The 18,885-nt window shown below is 35.5% G+C and overlaps 1 protein-coding gene across 1 annotated transcript; it reads right to left on the reverse strand.

Moving 5' to 3' along the window:
* Window positions 1-1,885: 1,885 nt before the first annotated feature.
* LOC140237800 (uncharacterized) lies at window positions 1,886-13,260 on the reverse strand. Its single transcript, XM_072317733.1, has 9 exons — window positions 13,174-13,260; window positions 10,958-11,208; window positions 9,833-9,869; window positions 8,393-8,757; window positions 6,994-7,101; window positions 6,012-6,141; window positions 3,002-3,118; window positions 2,365-2,517; window positions 1,886-1,987 (listed from the first exon to the last, which is right to left on the reverse strand). Exons 1-9 carry the CDS (start codon window positions 13,258-13,260, stop codon window positions 1,886-1,888), a joined length of 1,350 nt encoding a protein of 449 aa, XP_072173834.1.
* Between the last annotated feature and the right edge of the window lie 5,625 nt (window positions 13,261-18,885).

Here is an 18,885-nt window from a genome sequence, read left to right on the forward strand (position 1 = left end):
GTTTAACATCAGCTTCATTTCTTGTTCGTATTGTGGATGTGCAGTAGATATCATGTAGATATGCTGTAATCATCACCAATGAATGTCCTGTCCGTTTGTCATCCGTGACTACATGCGTTTTGCGCGGTAATTGTCATGTGACTAAGCCGTGGGTATGCGTTCGATGTGCTGAACACAGTTGTTCTATCCGTTCCATCTCTTGCAACAACGGACTTTACAGGAGGCCTAGCGGATCGAAAACGACAAAGTACAGTACAGATACAGGAGAAAACGTTCAACTATATGACAAGGTTCGGATCGCGCTATCCGTTTTCTTTTGTGTCTGTTGTTGTTGTTGTTGTTTTTTGTGCATGCACAAAGGTTTTTGGCCACTCTGACGGAAATCACCGGAAGATAAAAAAGGACATGACACGCATTTTAACGGATATCAATGGATGCCAAAAATCGACCTTCGTTTCCCATGCGTTTGCCTTATCCGGCAAAGTGTGACAGGGGCATTAGACTCAGAAAGCAGTGAATCATAACTGTAGATGTACCTAGGACTCAATACAAAAATATCTGGACGCTAAAAGACCTGTGGGTGTATGTGTGTGCTCTAATACTGAATGTGTAATTCAGCACATGCATTTCCCAGACTCTTAGATAGTGCTATTTCTATACGAAGCGTAGGCCTTACTCTTTATCAGTTCAGTTCAGTCTGGTTTATTCACAATATACTGCCATGGCAGCCAAAAGGCTGAATTGCGGAGTGATATACAATAAAAATGAGATGCCATTATTGGATGAGAACAGTACATAATAATCATATACGTACATACATATCTTCATAATGAAACTGTGAAAAATAATAAGTTTACTTCACGGTATAAAAAATACATAGTAAGACGGCAACATCCAACATAAAAAAAAATATCAAATGCTAATTCATCATTAATCAAATATATGGTGTTAAAATACTCGCATCTCTTGTGAGTATGGGACGCAGAGTTTGCTATGAACATGGCGTACTCATATAACCTTAACCAAGTGGCATATATAGAGCCCCTGTATACCGTGTGCTTTAAATTGTGACATAAGACTATCGGTGACTAGCGAAACACTAAGATGGCTGCACCCACATACACACACGACTCACACACACACACACACACACAGACACACACTTACACGCAAGCACACACATGCACACACACGCACGCTCACACACACACACGCACACACACTCACACACACAGACGCGCGCATAAATAAAAAGTACAGTAAATAACTTTCGGTTGTGGGTTCTGCAGTACGTGGAGGTACATAAAAAAGCAATAAAAAAAAATCTAGCATGTTAAATATATGAACAAAGCTATATCACCTTATCTTTAAAAAATATATCAAATTCATCTCCAACATATCAACTTCAAATAACACAGGCTTCATTGCAGCAGAACTTTAAATCCCTTTCATTAACCATTAAGAAAAAAAAATGCAATCACATAGTGAACATGGCATGGTGAATTACCGTAATAAAATCCATTTACTTCATGTTGAGGTAATAATAACACAAACATTGCAGGACTAAGATCACTTTCAATAAATGTTAAGAAAAAAATGCAATCACATAGTGAACATGGCATGGTGAATTACCGTAATAAAATCCATTCACTTCACGTTGAGGTAATAATAACACAGACAAATAGGGCTACGCAGGTCATGACTACATGTATTTCAATAGATTCAATAGATAGTGCATGAAAACAGGTGTTCACGAAACGCCTTTTTGATATTTAGACTTCCACCTCTTTTTTATTTGGGATGGGGGGAGGGGGGATCGACGCATCAGCTCAGCAGCCTGTAGTGTTACCGCGGTAGTCTCTTAAATCTCCCCATTGTTATTGACTTATTTCTCCGAGCCTGCAGCAACGTGAAGAACTTCTACCAGATCCATAGGAAGAAATACCAAGGTGAGTTCTCGACCGGCATTACGTAACATGTTCTGGACCTGAGCAAGAACACAAAAAGAGTAGAATTCTGGTAGGATCATCATACATGTAGAATAATACAAGTTCATCTCGAGATATGATCTCGCCAATCTAGCTACAGGGAACTTTAAAACGAACCCCAGAAGACATGGCAATGTGAAATGGTACAGGGATTGTGCGTACGTGCGCGCGTCTTTGTTTTGGTGTGTGTGTATGTGTGTGTTTGTTTTATAATCTTCTACCGTTGTGTTTTATTCCATGGCCGTGAAATTAGTGCTGAAGAAAGCAGGAAATATTCCTCGAGAAATTTGATGGTTTGAAAAGCGAAGGAAAATGATGGTGAAAGTAGGTCCTATTACGAAAGCTTTTGCGCTGACCTGGAGGCTTTGAAACTCACCTCTTCGTTGGAGCAATCCAGTGGCACGGGGTTTTGATTAATCTCAACCAGACCGAGGTTGACCTTCTCCTCGTCTTTGGAAAACTTGCCCGATAGACGGTTTGATATCTGGCCATTCAAGACAAGGAGTCCACTGCCGTTGAACTTTGTGACCTGCCGTGTGGTATAGGTTTATATGTTTATATATATATGCAAATATATATAAGATATATATACTTGTATAACAATATATATATATATATATATATGTTTAGATAAATGTAAATATTATATTATACGTACATACAAAGACTAATAGATTTATAAATATATAAAATATATATATCATATATCATATATATGGCATGTTTATAATGTGGAGATAATGTGTAAGACATTATAAGTTTGAGACTGACGTTGCTCTCATATGCTCCCTCTAGTCATTTAACTTTCAGCATACGACTTTTATCAGGATCTATCAAGAGAAAAACACAACCAGAGTCTCAAAGCATGATGTGCCATAATAAAAGATATATATATATATATATATATATATATATATATATATATATATATATATATAATATATATAAATCGGAATTGATATCATTGCAGTCACCTTGAATACGTAGGAAATTTCGCCATTATTCATACTCACCTCAATTCCGAAACTGTCACTTTCAAACTCAGCTCCGAGTGCTTCAATCAGTCCATCTTCCGGAAGGTTGACATGACACATTATACCTTGTGGGACTCGCAACAGTTGAAGTGCCACCTGCAGGCCATAAAAAAGCAGTAGGAGACTCTCTCTACTTTTTTTTTTTCGCAAAATATTAATTTGCAAAGATTACGGCTTCTACGTGTTTTTTTTTTTTTTTTTTTAGTATATGGTGACTAACGTGTGTAACAAATATACATGATCATGCACGTTTTAAAAGTTAGCAGTCTGTAAACTACGTAACATTATTGGTGTTTTCTTCGATTTTTTTTTTCAAAGGCATGCATTATTCTCATTGTAGTGCACAGCCTTACACTATCAATATGAACTCTCTTGAGGGAAATTAATGTTACGAGTACGGTTTTGGACTTAAAGGACAAGTCTACCTTCATATACATAAGGATTGAGAGAATGCAGCAATAGTAGTAGAACATATCAGTGAAAGTTTGAGGAAAATGGACAATCCGTTCAAAAGTTACAAATATTTTAAGTATCTGCGCAGTCATTGCTGGAAGAAGAGACTACTACAGTGTATGATGTCACATGCGTACAACTATATGTCAGGAGAGAAATTTATCTTTGATTTTGCCAGTGAAGTAAAATCGAATTTGTTTGAGTTTGCAAAGATTTAGAGTTTTAAAGCTGTCCTAGAAAGCCACTAGGTCAAACTGCGAGAAAGTGACTGTCTGGAAATTCACATTAAATGAGACAAAGTAAAAGTAAAAGAATAAACTGGCATAGCAAAAGCATGTCTAATATCAGTCAAATTCAGACAGGGCAGTCACATGAAATGAGACAAAGCAAAAGTTAAAGAAATAGCATGGCAACAGCGTGCCCGGTTTGCAGTGTTATGTATTAACTCAGATTATAGAAATTGAGTGAATAGAGGTGTTATGTAATAGCTCCCATCCAGGTGGTGGCTAGGAATGTTCTCTAGCTCGGTCGAGACTCAGCTATGTCAGTGTCACTAGGGTGTTGGTTGTAATTTATTGTTCACAAGTTCATGAGTAAGGATGTTATGTAACAGCGGTCTCGACGATGGCTAGACATAGTGGCCCGAATTCACGAAGGTGGTACAAATGAAACCATGGTTTAAACCATGGACAAAAACCATGGAGCGCCAAGTGCCGCACTGAATATTTCGTTACGAAATCAGTCATTTCGGCGATGAAATGATTATTTTGTAACGAAATGACAACATTTTGTAACTAAATGAACATTTCGTCCACGAAATGATAATTTTGTTAACGAAATGGTCATTTTGCCGACGAAATGACCAATTTTGTAACGCAATATTCCGTGCGACACTTGGCGCTCCATGGTTTTTGTCCATGGTTTAAACCATGGTTTCATTTGTACCACCTTTGTGAATTCGGGCCATTGTGTACAGTTTCAATAGGGCTATATTTAAGCATGATGATTGGATGATTTCTTTAGTGTAGGAAAGGCATGAAAAAGCAAGTGTATGGGAGTGTAAGGGACTTTAGTGTTAATCTCTATGGCTAGGGGAGCTATTAAAAAGCTGAGTAATGTGGAGGATCGGGGAGAAACACTTTAATCAGACATCCAGCATAGATCTCCGCTTAGGCAGCAGTCGTTTTTCTGGGGGTTTTCCACGTCGGTGAGATGCGAGCTCCAGCTGCTGATATAAACTTAACTTGGACAATTATGATCCGAACTTTGGTACGGGGCTCAATCTCCATTTGCCTGCTCGTCGTCGCTTGAGCTCGGGCATCGCGGGTCAAGGCAGGAGTCTGCGTGGTTGCAGGGACTAGTGAAGGCTGAGGAGGATGCTTCCAAGAGACAAGCCAAGCGACTGTGCCGAGGTCGACGACGAGTGTATCCGGCATCGATGACGACTGAGCCAAGTTGAGGGGATCACCAGTTCGGGTCATCCAAGATAACCCAGTTATGTATTTATGATTTGTTTCATACTATCTTTTATGCCCAATGTATTGTTATATGATGTGAACGAGAAAGCTACAAAGATTTGAAAGATTAAACTCGAACATAACTGCATGCAAACAGTTTGAATTTCCGTTCTTTCGGTGTCAGAGTAGCAGAGAAAAAAAATGTCACTCACGTGACACTATATAAGAAAAATAAAAAGAGAATTTCACAAAACCGTACTTTTTTGATAAAGTGCACATTTCTTTGACTTGCTACTGACGTATATTAAGGGTAATATTATTCCCCCTGCCTTCTGAAAGAGAGAAGTCGAGTGTTCTTTTGTTATGCGAGAAAAATGAAAATGTTAAATTTCTTTATTCTTTCTTTATATCGATGTACTCATGTGACATCACAAGCTACAGTAGTCTTTTCATCCAGCTGTGACTGAGCAGAAACTTCAAAAATCTATAACTTTTGAACGGATTGTCCGATTTTGCTCAAACTCTCACTGATGTGTTCTACTAATATTGCTGCATTCACTCAACCCACATGTCTATGAAGACGAACTTGCCCTTTACAGACACCAAATGAAGAATTTCTCTAGTGCAGTGCTTTCCTTCCATATCTTCCATGTCATACGTGTGAAATCAACTCTCATGGCAATGTGATATTTTTCACTTTATCTCTTCCATAACAAACTATGGAAATGAAATAAGCAAAAAGGGTTGAATTGATACCTTGTCATGCTTAATGAAAGAGCAAGAAATTTGCCTTGTAGGGAACTCAATATTCAAGCATCGTTTTAGGTATAAAAAGTGAAGAATTCTGTCATGAGACTTTCCAAACAATATGAACTCCAAATATGTAATAATCTTTCAATTTTACCTTACCAAGGCACTCAGCTTGGCGAAAGAAACTACAGTTGGGCTAAACACACATATACCAGAACTGAAATGAGTTATGTTTCATTTCTGATCATCGTGGTGAGAATTACGAAAAGAAAGAAAGAAAAAAAGAAAAAAAAAAGAAAGAAAGAAAGAAAGAAAGAAAGAAAAACCACCTCGTCTTTCACGGCACATTTGAAGGTATCGTAGCAGTCGTGAGTGGTATATAGAGCTTTGTTGTCTGCTCGAAGTAAGACATCGCCTACATGAAGCTTCTTGGCCAATGACGTGGATACGCCAGCAACACTACACCGTCGTAAGGAAAAAAAAAACACAATATATATATATATATATATATATATATATATATATATATATATATATATGTATATATATATACCGTGTACCCCCGTCATACCGAACACGGTTACACCAAAGTAAAAATTCAGGCGCCAACATTATCCACACTATGTATTTTTATTGTTTATTTGTTCGGTTATAACGAAAGTTCGATATAAAGAAAGAAAACTGCCGGTCCCGAGGACTTCGTTATAACGGGAGTCCACTGTATATATATATATATATATATATATATATATATATATATATATATATAAATACATATATATATATATATATATATATATATATATATATATATGTATATATATATTATATATATATATATATATATTCGTGTGTGTGTGTGTGTGTGTGTGTGTGTGTGTAACATACACCACAGCCCAGCTACCCATAGTCCAAAGGCTGATTAAAGTGGCTTGATGTATTATTTTGTTGTTTGTTGTTTGTGAACACATCTCCGCTAAGTCTGCACGAGTTTAAGCATTCTCCTGCCATTATATCGGAGCCTGTTTTAGCCGACAAATTAATTGCCACTGAGTTACTTAAATCGGTATCTTGAACTGTCAATATGTGATCATATCGAAATAGCAATTGCTCTCCTCGTACTTTCTTTAAAAGAAATGAGCATAAACAACATTATACTGATATTTTCGGGGCTGTTTAGAACTTCATTAAGAATAATTATTGCTATTCATTATCAACTTCCGTTTCAGTCGCCTTTCGACAAAACTTTTACTTTTACATATTATCTTGATCTGATACCGACGGTTTCAGTTGGTTCACTTTGAAACTTACACCAAGGATTGTTTGTGGCACGCCAGCTTGAGGGATTTTTGATTGATATCAGCGGCACGTAGGGTCTGTTCGATGCCGTCTTCTTTGTGCTGGTCTCGTCGAAATTGCCTGCAGGGATATCATGAATAATAACCAGAACAATATTTGATTATATTTCATTATGTATCAACATATTGAAGAATATCATTCTGTAATATATTGTAGTAAATAGTGCGTCCAGGAAAAGATTCATTTGTAACTGGTCGAATTGGTAATTGATAGTCATTGATTTCGTTCTAAATTTCGGTTCTGAACTTCGCTTTCTTTTTCATTATTTTTGCACGGGAATTCCTTGTTAAACAAATACGAAGCGGGATTTAAATCTATGTTACAAAACAAAAACAATAACAAATGTTAAATGCTTTTTCATATACTACACTAGCCAGTATACACTCACGTGCTATTCGTGTTCATAAATAAAACTGCACTAGGACCAATAACGCATCAGTCATGCATTCTTAGAGTAGTATAATGCATTCAATATGTACTGTTTATATGACATCATGTAATGTTACAGTGTATATCTAGATATATCAGATATCATGATAATATTTTGTTATATTATATTATATTATATTATATTATATCATATTATATCATATTATATGATGTAAGATTTATTAAATTATATAATTCTTATATTATATTATATTATATTATATCATATAATATTACATTACATGTATATCATATCATATTATATAATATTAAATCATAATACATTATTTAAATTGTAGCATGCTATTATGCACAAAGATCGCGAATATCGATACACCAGCAGTATAACGCTATTGATCACAAGAGTCACATCTAAGTTCTCTTCTTTCATAAGATCTAGCGCGTTCAAAGTATTCATCAGTTTTGTAGCATGATTATTTTAGAGAAGTTCTTGTGCTCTGAGTCAGCCACATTCACGTATGGCACATATGGGTGTCAAGTGACATGTTATACACTCTGCTCTTGGACCCTTACGCGCAAGGGGAAAAACAAAGAAAACCACGCCCTTATGACGACTTCCCAGGCCAGTCAACCTATTGATTGTGGGCATATTCGGCAAGACAAACGTGTTTGTTAACTATTTTTAACCAATAGCACCAATGTCGCGGGTTGTTGAGGTGACACGCAACCTGCCGCACCTATACAATGACCTTCGAAAATATTTAAAGTTCCCTATACGACGCAAGTAGTTACACATGTACGACTAAAATGAACAGTGCTGATGGGAATCATGTTCATAATTTTCGTTAAAAAAGACATGGTATAGGCTATTGAAGGAAGTACTTGAATTGACAACGAAATTAATCAAAATTAATTACTGAGAAAACGACACAAAACAAAGTTACTCGAGCATCAATCTCACATCACATAGTCAGTAAGGGTTTCGTCGCTCCTTAACTCCTTCACCACAGCGTACGATGCACGTCTGTTGTCCATGCCATCCTCGTTAACAGAGATGACGCTCTGTCTTTCGGGAGGCAGGTTGTTGACATATGACACATCGGATGTGCTTCTACTCTTAAGCAGGGAGTTACGTTCCGTTGTCTGAGTGGAGGTGGCGTCAATAGCCCCACCCATCGTGGTATGCCCGATAGTGCTTCGCTTCGTGAGCGGAGGAGCATCGCTGGTCAGGGGAGTAGGCTGGGTATCATCAAGAGGGAGTTCGTAAGTGCCATAGGCAACACAGGTGTATTCGTCATACGGAATATCGGGAACCTGTCGCGTCTCCTATTACGACCATTGGAGAAGAAATGTAATCATCTTCTTCAAGTTGATTTCATCACTTCCAACAAAGAAATAATTAAGAATACAATGAAATGTTCATATATACTGATAATGTCACGAGATCAGTACAACTCATCTTCTCATTACAGCAATATGAATTTTTCATATCAAGTATCAGTATTAAGTAATAAAACTTAATAAAACATATTAAACTCTTGTTATCTGATTTTATGAGAAATAATTTGTTAAACGGGGCCTCCAACCTATCTGTCTATAATAACAACCAGAGATAGCTTTGTGCATCAAAACTCGTTTTCAAAGCTTTCGAATTACATGACTTTTTTTCCTTCTAATGTCTGTTATTCCGAGTGATGAAGCTCAGCATCTAAATGCAGGGTAACTTCACGAAATGACCAATTTTGGTAGAAATTATTTTTTGTTCTTTCAAATAATATATATAATAGTTATAAATAAGTCATATAAGCTAATGTCAAATGTGAGCTATGCTTTCGAATGCATTCTATTGCTGAGTTAATTAAAGTTCCGATACTTTCGAGATGAGAGTCCAGAATAATAAATAATAATACAGGGTATTCCACATAACTAACGTGCTCAAGGGGAAGTAGAAGAAGTGAGTTATGAAATACAAAAATCCTTACACCAACATGTACATGAAAATTAATGACACAATAATGATGATGAAAAAAATCATAATATACAATTCTACTGGAAAACGGTTATGAACAAATGAGTCTTGAGGGCAACTTAAAAGGAGTCAACATTCCACAGGTGAGTAATAATTGAAATAAATTGCGAGATTCAACGGGTAACCAATGCAATGAGGACAAAACAGGGGTAATGTATTTCTCCTGGTAAGGGTAACAATACGAGCTGCTGAATTTTGCAACTTTTGTAACCGTGAAAGTTGAGATTGTGGTAGCTGAAATAAGAGTGCATTACCAAAGTCAAGTCGGGACGATATAAGAGCATGAACTATTTTTTTTTTTTTTGTGTGTGTGTGTGTGTATCTGAACGAGTTGAATACTTTCGAATGATGCCCAAATTGCGTAACTCATACCTCACAGATCTCTGCTGTCCTCACGGACAGCAGAGATCTGAACAGACATGGACATTGTAGAACAATACTCCAAGATTTCTACACGATTTAGATGGAACAATAACTACATTATTATCAACCGTTTAAGAAGGGAGACTGACCTTGTCAAGTAGAACTTTGGAGCCAATAAATAACAACTCTGACTTTTCCTGATTTAACTTCAATGAATGAGAGCTCTTCCTCTCTTTGACATCATGGATACAAGCCGCAAGTTTCTAAATGATGTCAACGACATTGGTTTGGGTTGGTAGAAATGATATCTGGATATCATCAGCATAACAATGATAATTAAAAGAGACATCTGCTTAGATTAATCTTCTTCGGAAAAAGAAGGAAATGCTTTCATGAGTTTATTGTTTCCCTGCATACCTACACATTAAATGTATGGAATAAAAAACGTTTTGATCTCACCGGCCTACGCTGGTAAGGGCTCTCTACGTAAGGATCAATTCTTTGTATGAACTCCTTCAACTTCTCCCTGTAGATGACCAGCAAAGCAAATTATGCATTCATATTGAAGAATGGTTATTGTGCGACATTTAATCAATTCACACGTGCATCTGTACGATTGAACGTCACAAGACTGACACCCACGAATCATTACAGCCCACGATTTATACAGCTCACGAGATATATAGCCCAAGAGTCATACAGCCAATGAGGTATTTGAAAACTTGAATAATTTGAAATGCGAAAAATGTAACTTAATGTCGTTCGCATCCCCCTAAAAGAAGGGATTTAATGATTACATGTATTTACGTAAAGATCGATGTAAAGCTCTCATGGTAATGATATATTACCTCTAAACTGCACATGTAGTTGCTCTTAATTTCAGGGTTTCGTAAAAAAAAAAAAGAAGTCAAAATCAAGAGTGAAAACGCTGCATGAACGCACTTAAAGAACCTTGCCGTTTATTCATTTGTCTTAACTCTATGCACGTATACATTTGCCGGCCTTTGTTCAAAGCCGCCTTTAATAAGTAACGAAATTATATTAAACCACGTAGGCTTACTTTGCGGTGAGGAATGTATTTTCTAAATGATGTCAACAGGTGAATGTATTAAACGCCAAATTTTGCATGCTCACTTTTCGAAGACAATGTATACAACTTCAAACAAAGGATCGGAAGTCTGAATGGTGACCACCCTGCCACGTTCCCTCGTGAGACGTCGGGCGTACTCCGGCAGACCGAACCTCGTTGTGTAATTGCGTATCTTGAACGTTTTTTCAGGACGTCTTCCTACCTCGTTGCGTTTGTACAATTGGAGACAGAGGTCCGTATTAAATATTACTTTGAGGAAAAATATCTGCAGTTGCCATCCTGGTCTTCTCAAGGCCTGGAGTACAAAAGAAATATTAAACAACGATTTGAAGAAATTCTGACACACCAGAAAATATTATTAAGAGGATAGTACAATTTAGGTTGAGATGGCGATTCATTTCATTTCATTTCATTTTCATTTCATTTCATTTCATTGTTTCTGTATGGTACAATATCAACCCTGATCACTTTCAGAGATAAACACATGATTCATAATAATTCATGGCTGATTTTGCACATGACAGGTAATCAAATCATTGTGACAAAGAACGGAGATATAATGATAATAAACCAAAAGGTACCATACAGGAGGATCCCCAGTAAGCCAAGCTTGATATTGGGGCCTCGTGCACAAATAAATACATAAACAGTTTCAAGCAACTATCGGCTTACTTAACTACAACAAAAACAAACTAGTTTTACACAACAAAACATACACGGACATGTACACAGGTGATGCTAAGAAAGAAAAACAAAGAAGAAGGGGATAGCGGTAATGAAAGATGGTGAGAAAGAACAGGAGAGAGAGAAATGGAAAGACTCCTCGTTCGCTGTACAATAACATACTGTACAAATACAACACTATTGCAGGTGCATTCACCCTGTTGCCAGGTAACGGCTAGATGTAGCAACGTACGGACCAGTTACATCTGTATATAAAAATAGAGAAACATTCCATGGCATGCCTACAACAGAAGGCAGAGTACAACATAGAATGAAGGTGCTTCAAGTAACAAAAGAATCCATGTTCTGGATATGTAAATCAAGTCACTGATATTTAGCAACAAGCATATGTTTAACAAATTTTTTAAAGGAACCAATCGAGCGAATTGTACGGGACTGAGATGGTAAAGAATTCCATACGTCTGGGCCGGTGTTCCGAATGGATTTTTTAGCTAAACAAGTTCTGGGATTTATAAGATGAATATTGGAAGCATTTCTTGTAGGGTAGGAGTAGATTTGTTTATTGAGTTTGAAAATATTCATGAAATAAGAAGGTAAACATTGAATATTGTAGCGAACAATGAAGGTAGCAGTCTGAAAAAAAGTTAATATCATCAATTTTCAACATTTTGTGCTTTTGAAATATTGGGTCTGTGTGAGCTCTATAATCAGTCCCAGCACAAATACGCATGGCTTTCTTTAGGAGCAAAAATATTGAATATGTATACTACTGTATGAAGTTGCCCATTTTCAGGTTTCAGGTTCAGGTTTTAACTTTTTGCGAGATGATTAGAATCCACTTATACAAAATATGAAAGAACATAAGAGAGTTTTGAGAGAGCTGAAATTTTTTATTTCATGAAAATCAGTTTTAAAATGGCTGAGATATCAAAAAACAAACAAACAAACAAAGTAAAAACAAAGTGGTTCTAAAAAAAGCTGGGTAACACCTTATATCAGAACCACTTTGTTTTTAAGCTTTTAGTTTCAGTAACTTTTATTACTCCACTTGCTTGAAAAAAAAATAAGCGTGACATTATCAAACATATTCACAAGTCGTGGACGTACAAACATGAGTTATCAGTAAATAATCATGTGAATGATACATATCATATTTCATGACTACAAATCGTTAAGTGTACAGTTGGAGGAGACCGATGTCAATAATCAAATCAATAGATTAGGACAAGCATTACCACTGATTACGGCTTGAAACAATTTAACTTTCTTCTTTTTTTACTTTTTGGTTATCTCTGGCATTTCAAAAGCGTTTTTCATCACATGAAATTTTAATTCTTTTTAAAATTGTATGCTCTTTAATATTTCATGTAAGTGGTTTCTAATTACTTGCAAAAAAAAAAAAGAAATTAAAAACCTGAATCCCGATCTCAACCAAAACTATACCTTCCCTTTAAGGAGACGGTAAACATTTGCTACATGTGAATGAATGGTGATACAAAAGGTATATGACTTTAAGTCGCAATCAAAACGTGACACTTTAACCCGGTAGTAGCAACTGCATTGGAGGATAACTTACCAGGCGTGCCAGAAAGTTTGCACTCCGAGTTAGAATAGACGCTGTACCTTCCCAGACATCTGGACGGGACTGTAGCACGTCGGTCATCTTGTAAACGCCGACACCTAAATCGGATAAATCACAAAAATAAATATTACGGGACACTAACAGGAACAGAAATTGCTGTTTTCAGTGTTAGTGTGCCATGCGATATATAAAAACGTTACAATACAATACAATACAATACAATACAATACAATACAATACAATACCTGTGTACTTTTGTTTTTCAAAATTGTTCCCGGAACTGGACTAAGATTCTTGAAATACGGTGCGTTTGTCCGAGAATGTGACAATGATATGTACGATTTTAAAAAAAAAAGTCGAATTTCTATTAATGAGTCTCGGAATAACAAACTGTAACTCAACAATAGCCAAATTGGATGGATTAAAAGAAAATGATATATTTTCAACACATGATAAGGTAAGAATTGCGTTTCGAACTATACCAGTGTTTTCTTACAGTAAATTGCACAACAGAATAATGTAACTATTTAAAGACATTTTGTCATAAAGCATGACAACCTTAAAACTGTTTACTTACTACACGTTTAATGATATCAGTTTTTATGATTTATAACAACATTGTCATTGCGCTAACGAGTTCCAAATAACACAAATGGGACTCACTGCTATAGCTTCTGACCATTCGAGCATTGAAAATTTGGGGTTTCTGGGACGAACACTGATCTAGGGCTTTCTATAGCTCAGTCGGTAGAGCACCGGGTTAGCAATCCGGAGGTCTCGGGTTCGAATCCCGATGGAATCCCATTTTCTTTCCTCGATTTTCCACTAATAAATAATATTCATTTCTGGTTAGTTTTTTTGTTTGCTTTTATTATCTGATGTGAAACATTTCAATGACAGAATATTTCTAGCGATTGTGCAAATAACTTTCAAACGACTTCTATAGCAAAATTCAAATAATATAAGAATGGTTAAGCTTATGCAATGAAATCGAATGATTGATGGAGCAAAGGCTTTGGACAGGTCAATAGAGACGGATGATGTAAAGATTTTGTTTTCAAGACTTTGAATTACATTTTATTTAATTCTGGTTCTGTGGAAGATGTGGAGTGTCTATTTCTAAAACCATACTGAGATGAGAGTACTCGAATTTCGGATAAAATGCAGTACCTCAGTTTTATATGTTTAATTTGATTTGATTTGATTTATTGGTTTCTGTATCATCATTGTACATACACACATTCACGTACAGACATGAGATTAAAACATAAAATTGCATTGATCTCATGTCTGTACGTGAATGTGTGTATGTACATTGTACATACACACATTCACGTACAGACATAAATATAATTATATATATATATATATATATAAGTATTTTCTTGTTCATTGCCTGTGTACAATGCACAGCAAAAGTACAACAAAAACATACAACAATGAATAATACAGAGGGGCTACAGCATAAGCGCAGCTTGATTTGCGAGCAGCCACCGTAGCGCAACATAATATCATAATATACATCGGAAGGAGAATAGGAGGGAGGGATGACTTGCATAGAGATAGGATAGTTAAAAGGAGAAAGGGGAAGGAGAGGTTTGTCTGCTTTCACTAAAGGTTTATACAAAGTAAAGTCACCTGTATCACTGATTAGCAAGACATGACAAAATATTTCCTCACCGAGGCATGCAGGTGGACAGTTGATACAGATCATGGTCGGTTACATAATCATTATTATATAATAGATTAATTTCGACGATATTTCTACGAAAGAATTTCGTGTATAACACATTAACAATGACGATGGAATTACTGATATTCAGATAACAACATTGTTTTTACAGCCTTCCTAAAAGAATACATGGACTTTAAACTTCGAATTTCAGAAGGAAGAGCATTCCAAACATCGGGTCCGGTGTGTCTGACAGATTTCAGAGCCATCACTGTTTAGGGATTATACAAATGAAACTTATCAGATTGTCTTGTTGGATAAGAATGGATTTCCTTGTTTAATTGAAATAGTGAGTAAAAAGAAGATGACAACTGACCATAATGTCAGCGAAACATAAAAAGTGAGTTTGCAAAAAATTAATGTCATTTACCTTAAGTGTTCTTGATTCTGCGAATAAAGGATCTGAATGGTCTCGATAACCTGAGTTGGTGCATATACGTATAGCTTTCTTTTGCAAAAGTAATATACTATCAATGTGGCCTTTTTCAGTTCAGTTCAGTTCAGTTCAGTTTTTATTTCTGCATTTCAAAATCAATACAAATCAACAAATCAACAAAATACTTACATAGACATTTACAGAGCTAATATTCGTAACGTTTGGATCATACATACATTTTCTTTTTTCAAGAACGAATATCATATATAAAAGGAAGCAATAGGGAATGATGAAAATGAAATATAGGGGACCATTTTGAAGTTGCCCATACAATGTTGCAATAAGAAATGTGCTATAATATCAACGAATCATATAACATAAATAAAATATTCTAAGGGACATAATACTTTAACTTCTGAAGTATACCAACATTACGAGATACTTTATCAGAGATATATTGTACATGAACGTTCCATTTCATATTTTCATTTATATATATTCCGAGGAATTTAATACTCTCTTTTTGTTCCAATGATACACCATCCACCATGATATCTAAATGTTGCATTTCATTATTGTGTTTCTTGTTATTGAAATACATAAAATTTGTCTTTTTCAGATTAAGTGATAATCTATTGCTCTTAACCCACATAGATGATTTCGGTAATTCAGTATTGAGAGTTCTTAAGAGCGAATGAAAATCAAAATTGGAACAAAATACATTAGTGTCATCAGCAAACATAATATATCGCAGTGACTTAGATGAGTTTGAAATATCATTTACATACACTAGAAATAATACCGGTGCCAATATGGATCCTTGTGGGACTCCACATTGTATAGGTAATACTTCAGAGTTAACAGATTCATAGTACACATATTGCTTTCTATTTGACAAGTAATCTTTAAACCATTCAAGTGGAATGCCACGAACATCATAAGACTGCAATTTACGTATGAGAATAGTGTGGTCAAGAGTATCGAATGCCTTAGGTCCATGAAAACACCGATGACATGTTTTTGTTCAGCTAAGGCAGTCGACTCTCTATCGTATAATTGGGCTAGTGCCATATCTGTTGAATGGAATTTCCTGAAACCATACTGGTCTTGGTTAAATATATCATTTTGTGTCAAGAAATCATACAATCTGTTATATACAATCCTTTCTATTACCTTAGAAATACTAGGAAGAATAGAAATAGGACGGTAATTTGATACAAGAGAAGAGTCATCTTTTTTATATATTGGAATAACTTTAGCAATTTTACATGCATTCGGAAATATACCAGTTGAGAGTGACAAATTACAAATGTACACTAAGGGTGTCAGTATATTACCAATAATCTGTTTTAAAAAATATGTGCTCATTTCATCATGACCAATTGCATAACTTGATTTTAATGAGTGAACAATGTCAAGAATCTCACCATAATCTGTTGGTTTATAAAATAGTGAATTATCATTTGACGCACCTAAATACTGCAAAAAATCAGTTTGTGTGGGATCTATTTTTGAAGCTTAACTAGGACCTATATCAACAAAATACTCATTGAAACAACATGCTACATCCCTAGGGTTAGAGAGTGTTTGACAGTCACGCATAATTTGAAATGTTGACATATTCTTTTGCTTACCAATAACATCATTAATAACTTTCCAAGTGGCTGACATATTTCCAGTAACATTTTGAAAGGCTTCTGTATAAAACATCCTACGGGAAAGCCTTATAATTTGTGTCAATTTATTTCTATATAATCTATATTGATTAACGTTATCATTATTAGGATACCGTAAACTATATTTATATAACATATTTCTTTTCTTTATTGATCGGAAAAATACCTTTTGTTATCCATGGATTTTTAATCTTTCTATTACTTTTCCTTTCAATTGCGGGGATATGATTGTTGAAATAAGAAAAAAATATATTTCAGAACGAATCATAAGCAATATTTGGGTCTGCGCAAAGTAATACATCATCCCATGTTTCAGAAATTAAATCGTCGTTGAGTAATGATATATTTTCTGATGTGAATTTGCGCATGTTCTTAATTTCTGTTTGCTTGACATGGGAATGTTGTGTCTCGTCACAGATAAAAAAATATAGGTAAATAATCAGATATATCACTATAAAAAAGACCAGATTTCGAATGATCTGTGTCAATATTAGTAACAATATTATCAATTAATGTTGATGAGTTGACCGTCATTCTTGAGGGCTTATCTATAGTGACATTACAGAAATTTGCTTGCAAAATATTGCAAAACTTATTCTTGACATTATTTCCTTGATTCAAAAGATCAATATTGAAATCACCTATCAAATAAACATCTTTGTTTTCTTGATTGATCAGCTCTAATAAAACATCCAAATTAAAAAAAAAAAATTGCTGTCTGTATGAGGGGGCCTGTATACAACACAAAGTATAATATATCTTCTATTACATATATTATTTTCAACACACATGCAATCAAATTCATTTCCGTTATATATCAAATCAGGTCTTACTTTAAACGATAACGAGTGTGATAAGAATAACGCAACTCCGCCCCCTCGTCCCCATTGTCTATCAGACCGGACAACAGAATATCCATCAATGTTATATAATGGGGGAGATTTGTCGTTAAGCCATGTTTCAGTGACACCAATAACTGAAAACTTCATATTTATCGCAGACAACAATAATTGCATATTTTCAAAGTTTCTTTGAAGACTGCGAGCATTAACGTGTAATATACTGAAAAAAAAATGTTCATTACTAGAAAATTCAGAATCGAACTCGTCAGGTAAATGATACCGACATTGGACATTATGTGTACATAGATTTACTTCATCCATGTTTTAAATAGGAACAACATATTGACCATAACATGATCATGGATATTCGCTTACGAATTACTGAAAGCAGACAAGAAAGGAAGGAAGGAATAGAGCAAGTCATACAGAATGTGAGTGTGAAAGTATGTGTGCTGATGGATGAGTGCGAGGTGCGACATGGTATATCATCATGGTACCTTATTCTATGAATTACAAAATTAGCAATTGTTTTGCACATCTCAACTGAATTACTTCCAATGAAACATAAGGACGCTCCACAGCGATCAAAAGTACATACTATATATATATAAAAAAAAAGCTCAATATCGAATCAAACTCTGTTTGTCGAGAAGACTATGACAAACAGGTCTGGTGTGACATGGAATGAATAGCCCAGCAGTGGAGTTACACTGATATATGTGCAAAAAAGAAAAGGAATTCAAGAGAAGCCCAGCGGGCGTGTATAAAGAGCACGTCCGTCCAATGAGTACACAAATTACAATTACGGTATTATTCCGCCCACCTGACAAAAAGAACGGGAAATACTTGTAGAACAATAACAAGGCAGATACCAAAGTGGCGAAGTTCCAGAGTTCATTAACCATGTACTATCGGTCCTTTAGATGCTCATTAAAAAAAAAGAGAAAAAAAACGAAAACAAAGCAAAACTGATTTTCATTATGATACGGGTTAACTAGGTGACAAACACTTCTTAAGCAGCGTTTACACTTTGGCGATTTGACATGGCGAGCTATGGCGAGTTAAGGCGAGTTGCCAAAA

Source organism: Diadema setosum, chromosome 2 (assembly GCF_964275005.1).
Source record: "Diadema setosum chromosome 2, eeDiaSeto1, whole genome shotgun sequence".
Classification (NCBI taxonomy): Eukaryota; Metazoa; Echinodermata; class Echinoidea; order Diadematoida; family Diadematidae; genus Diadema; species Diadema setosum.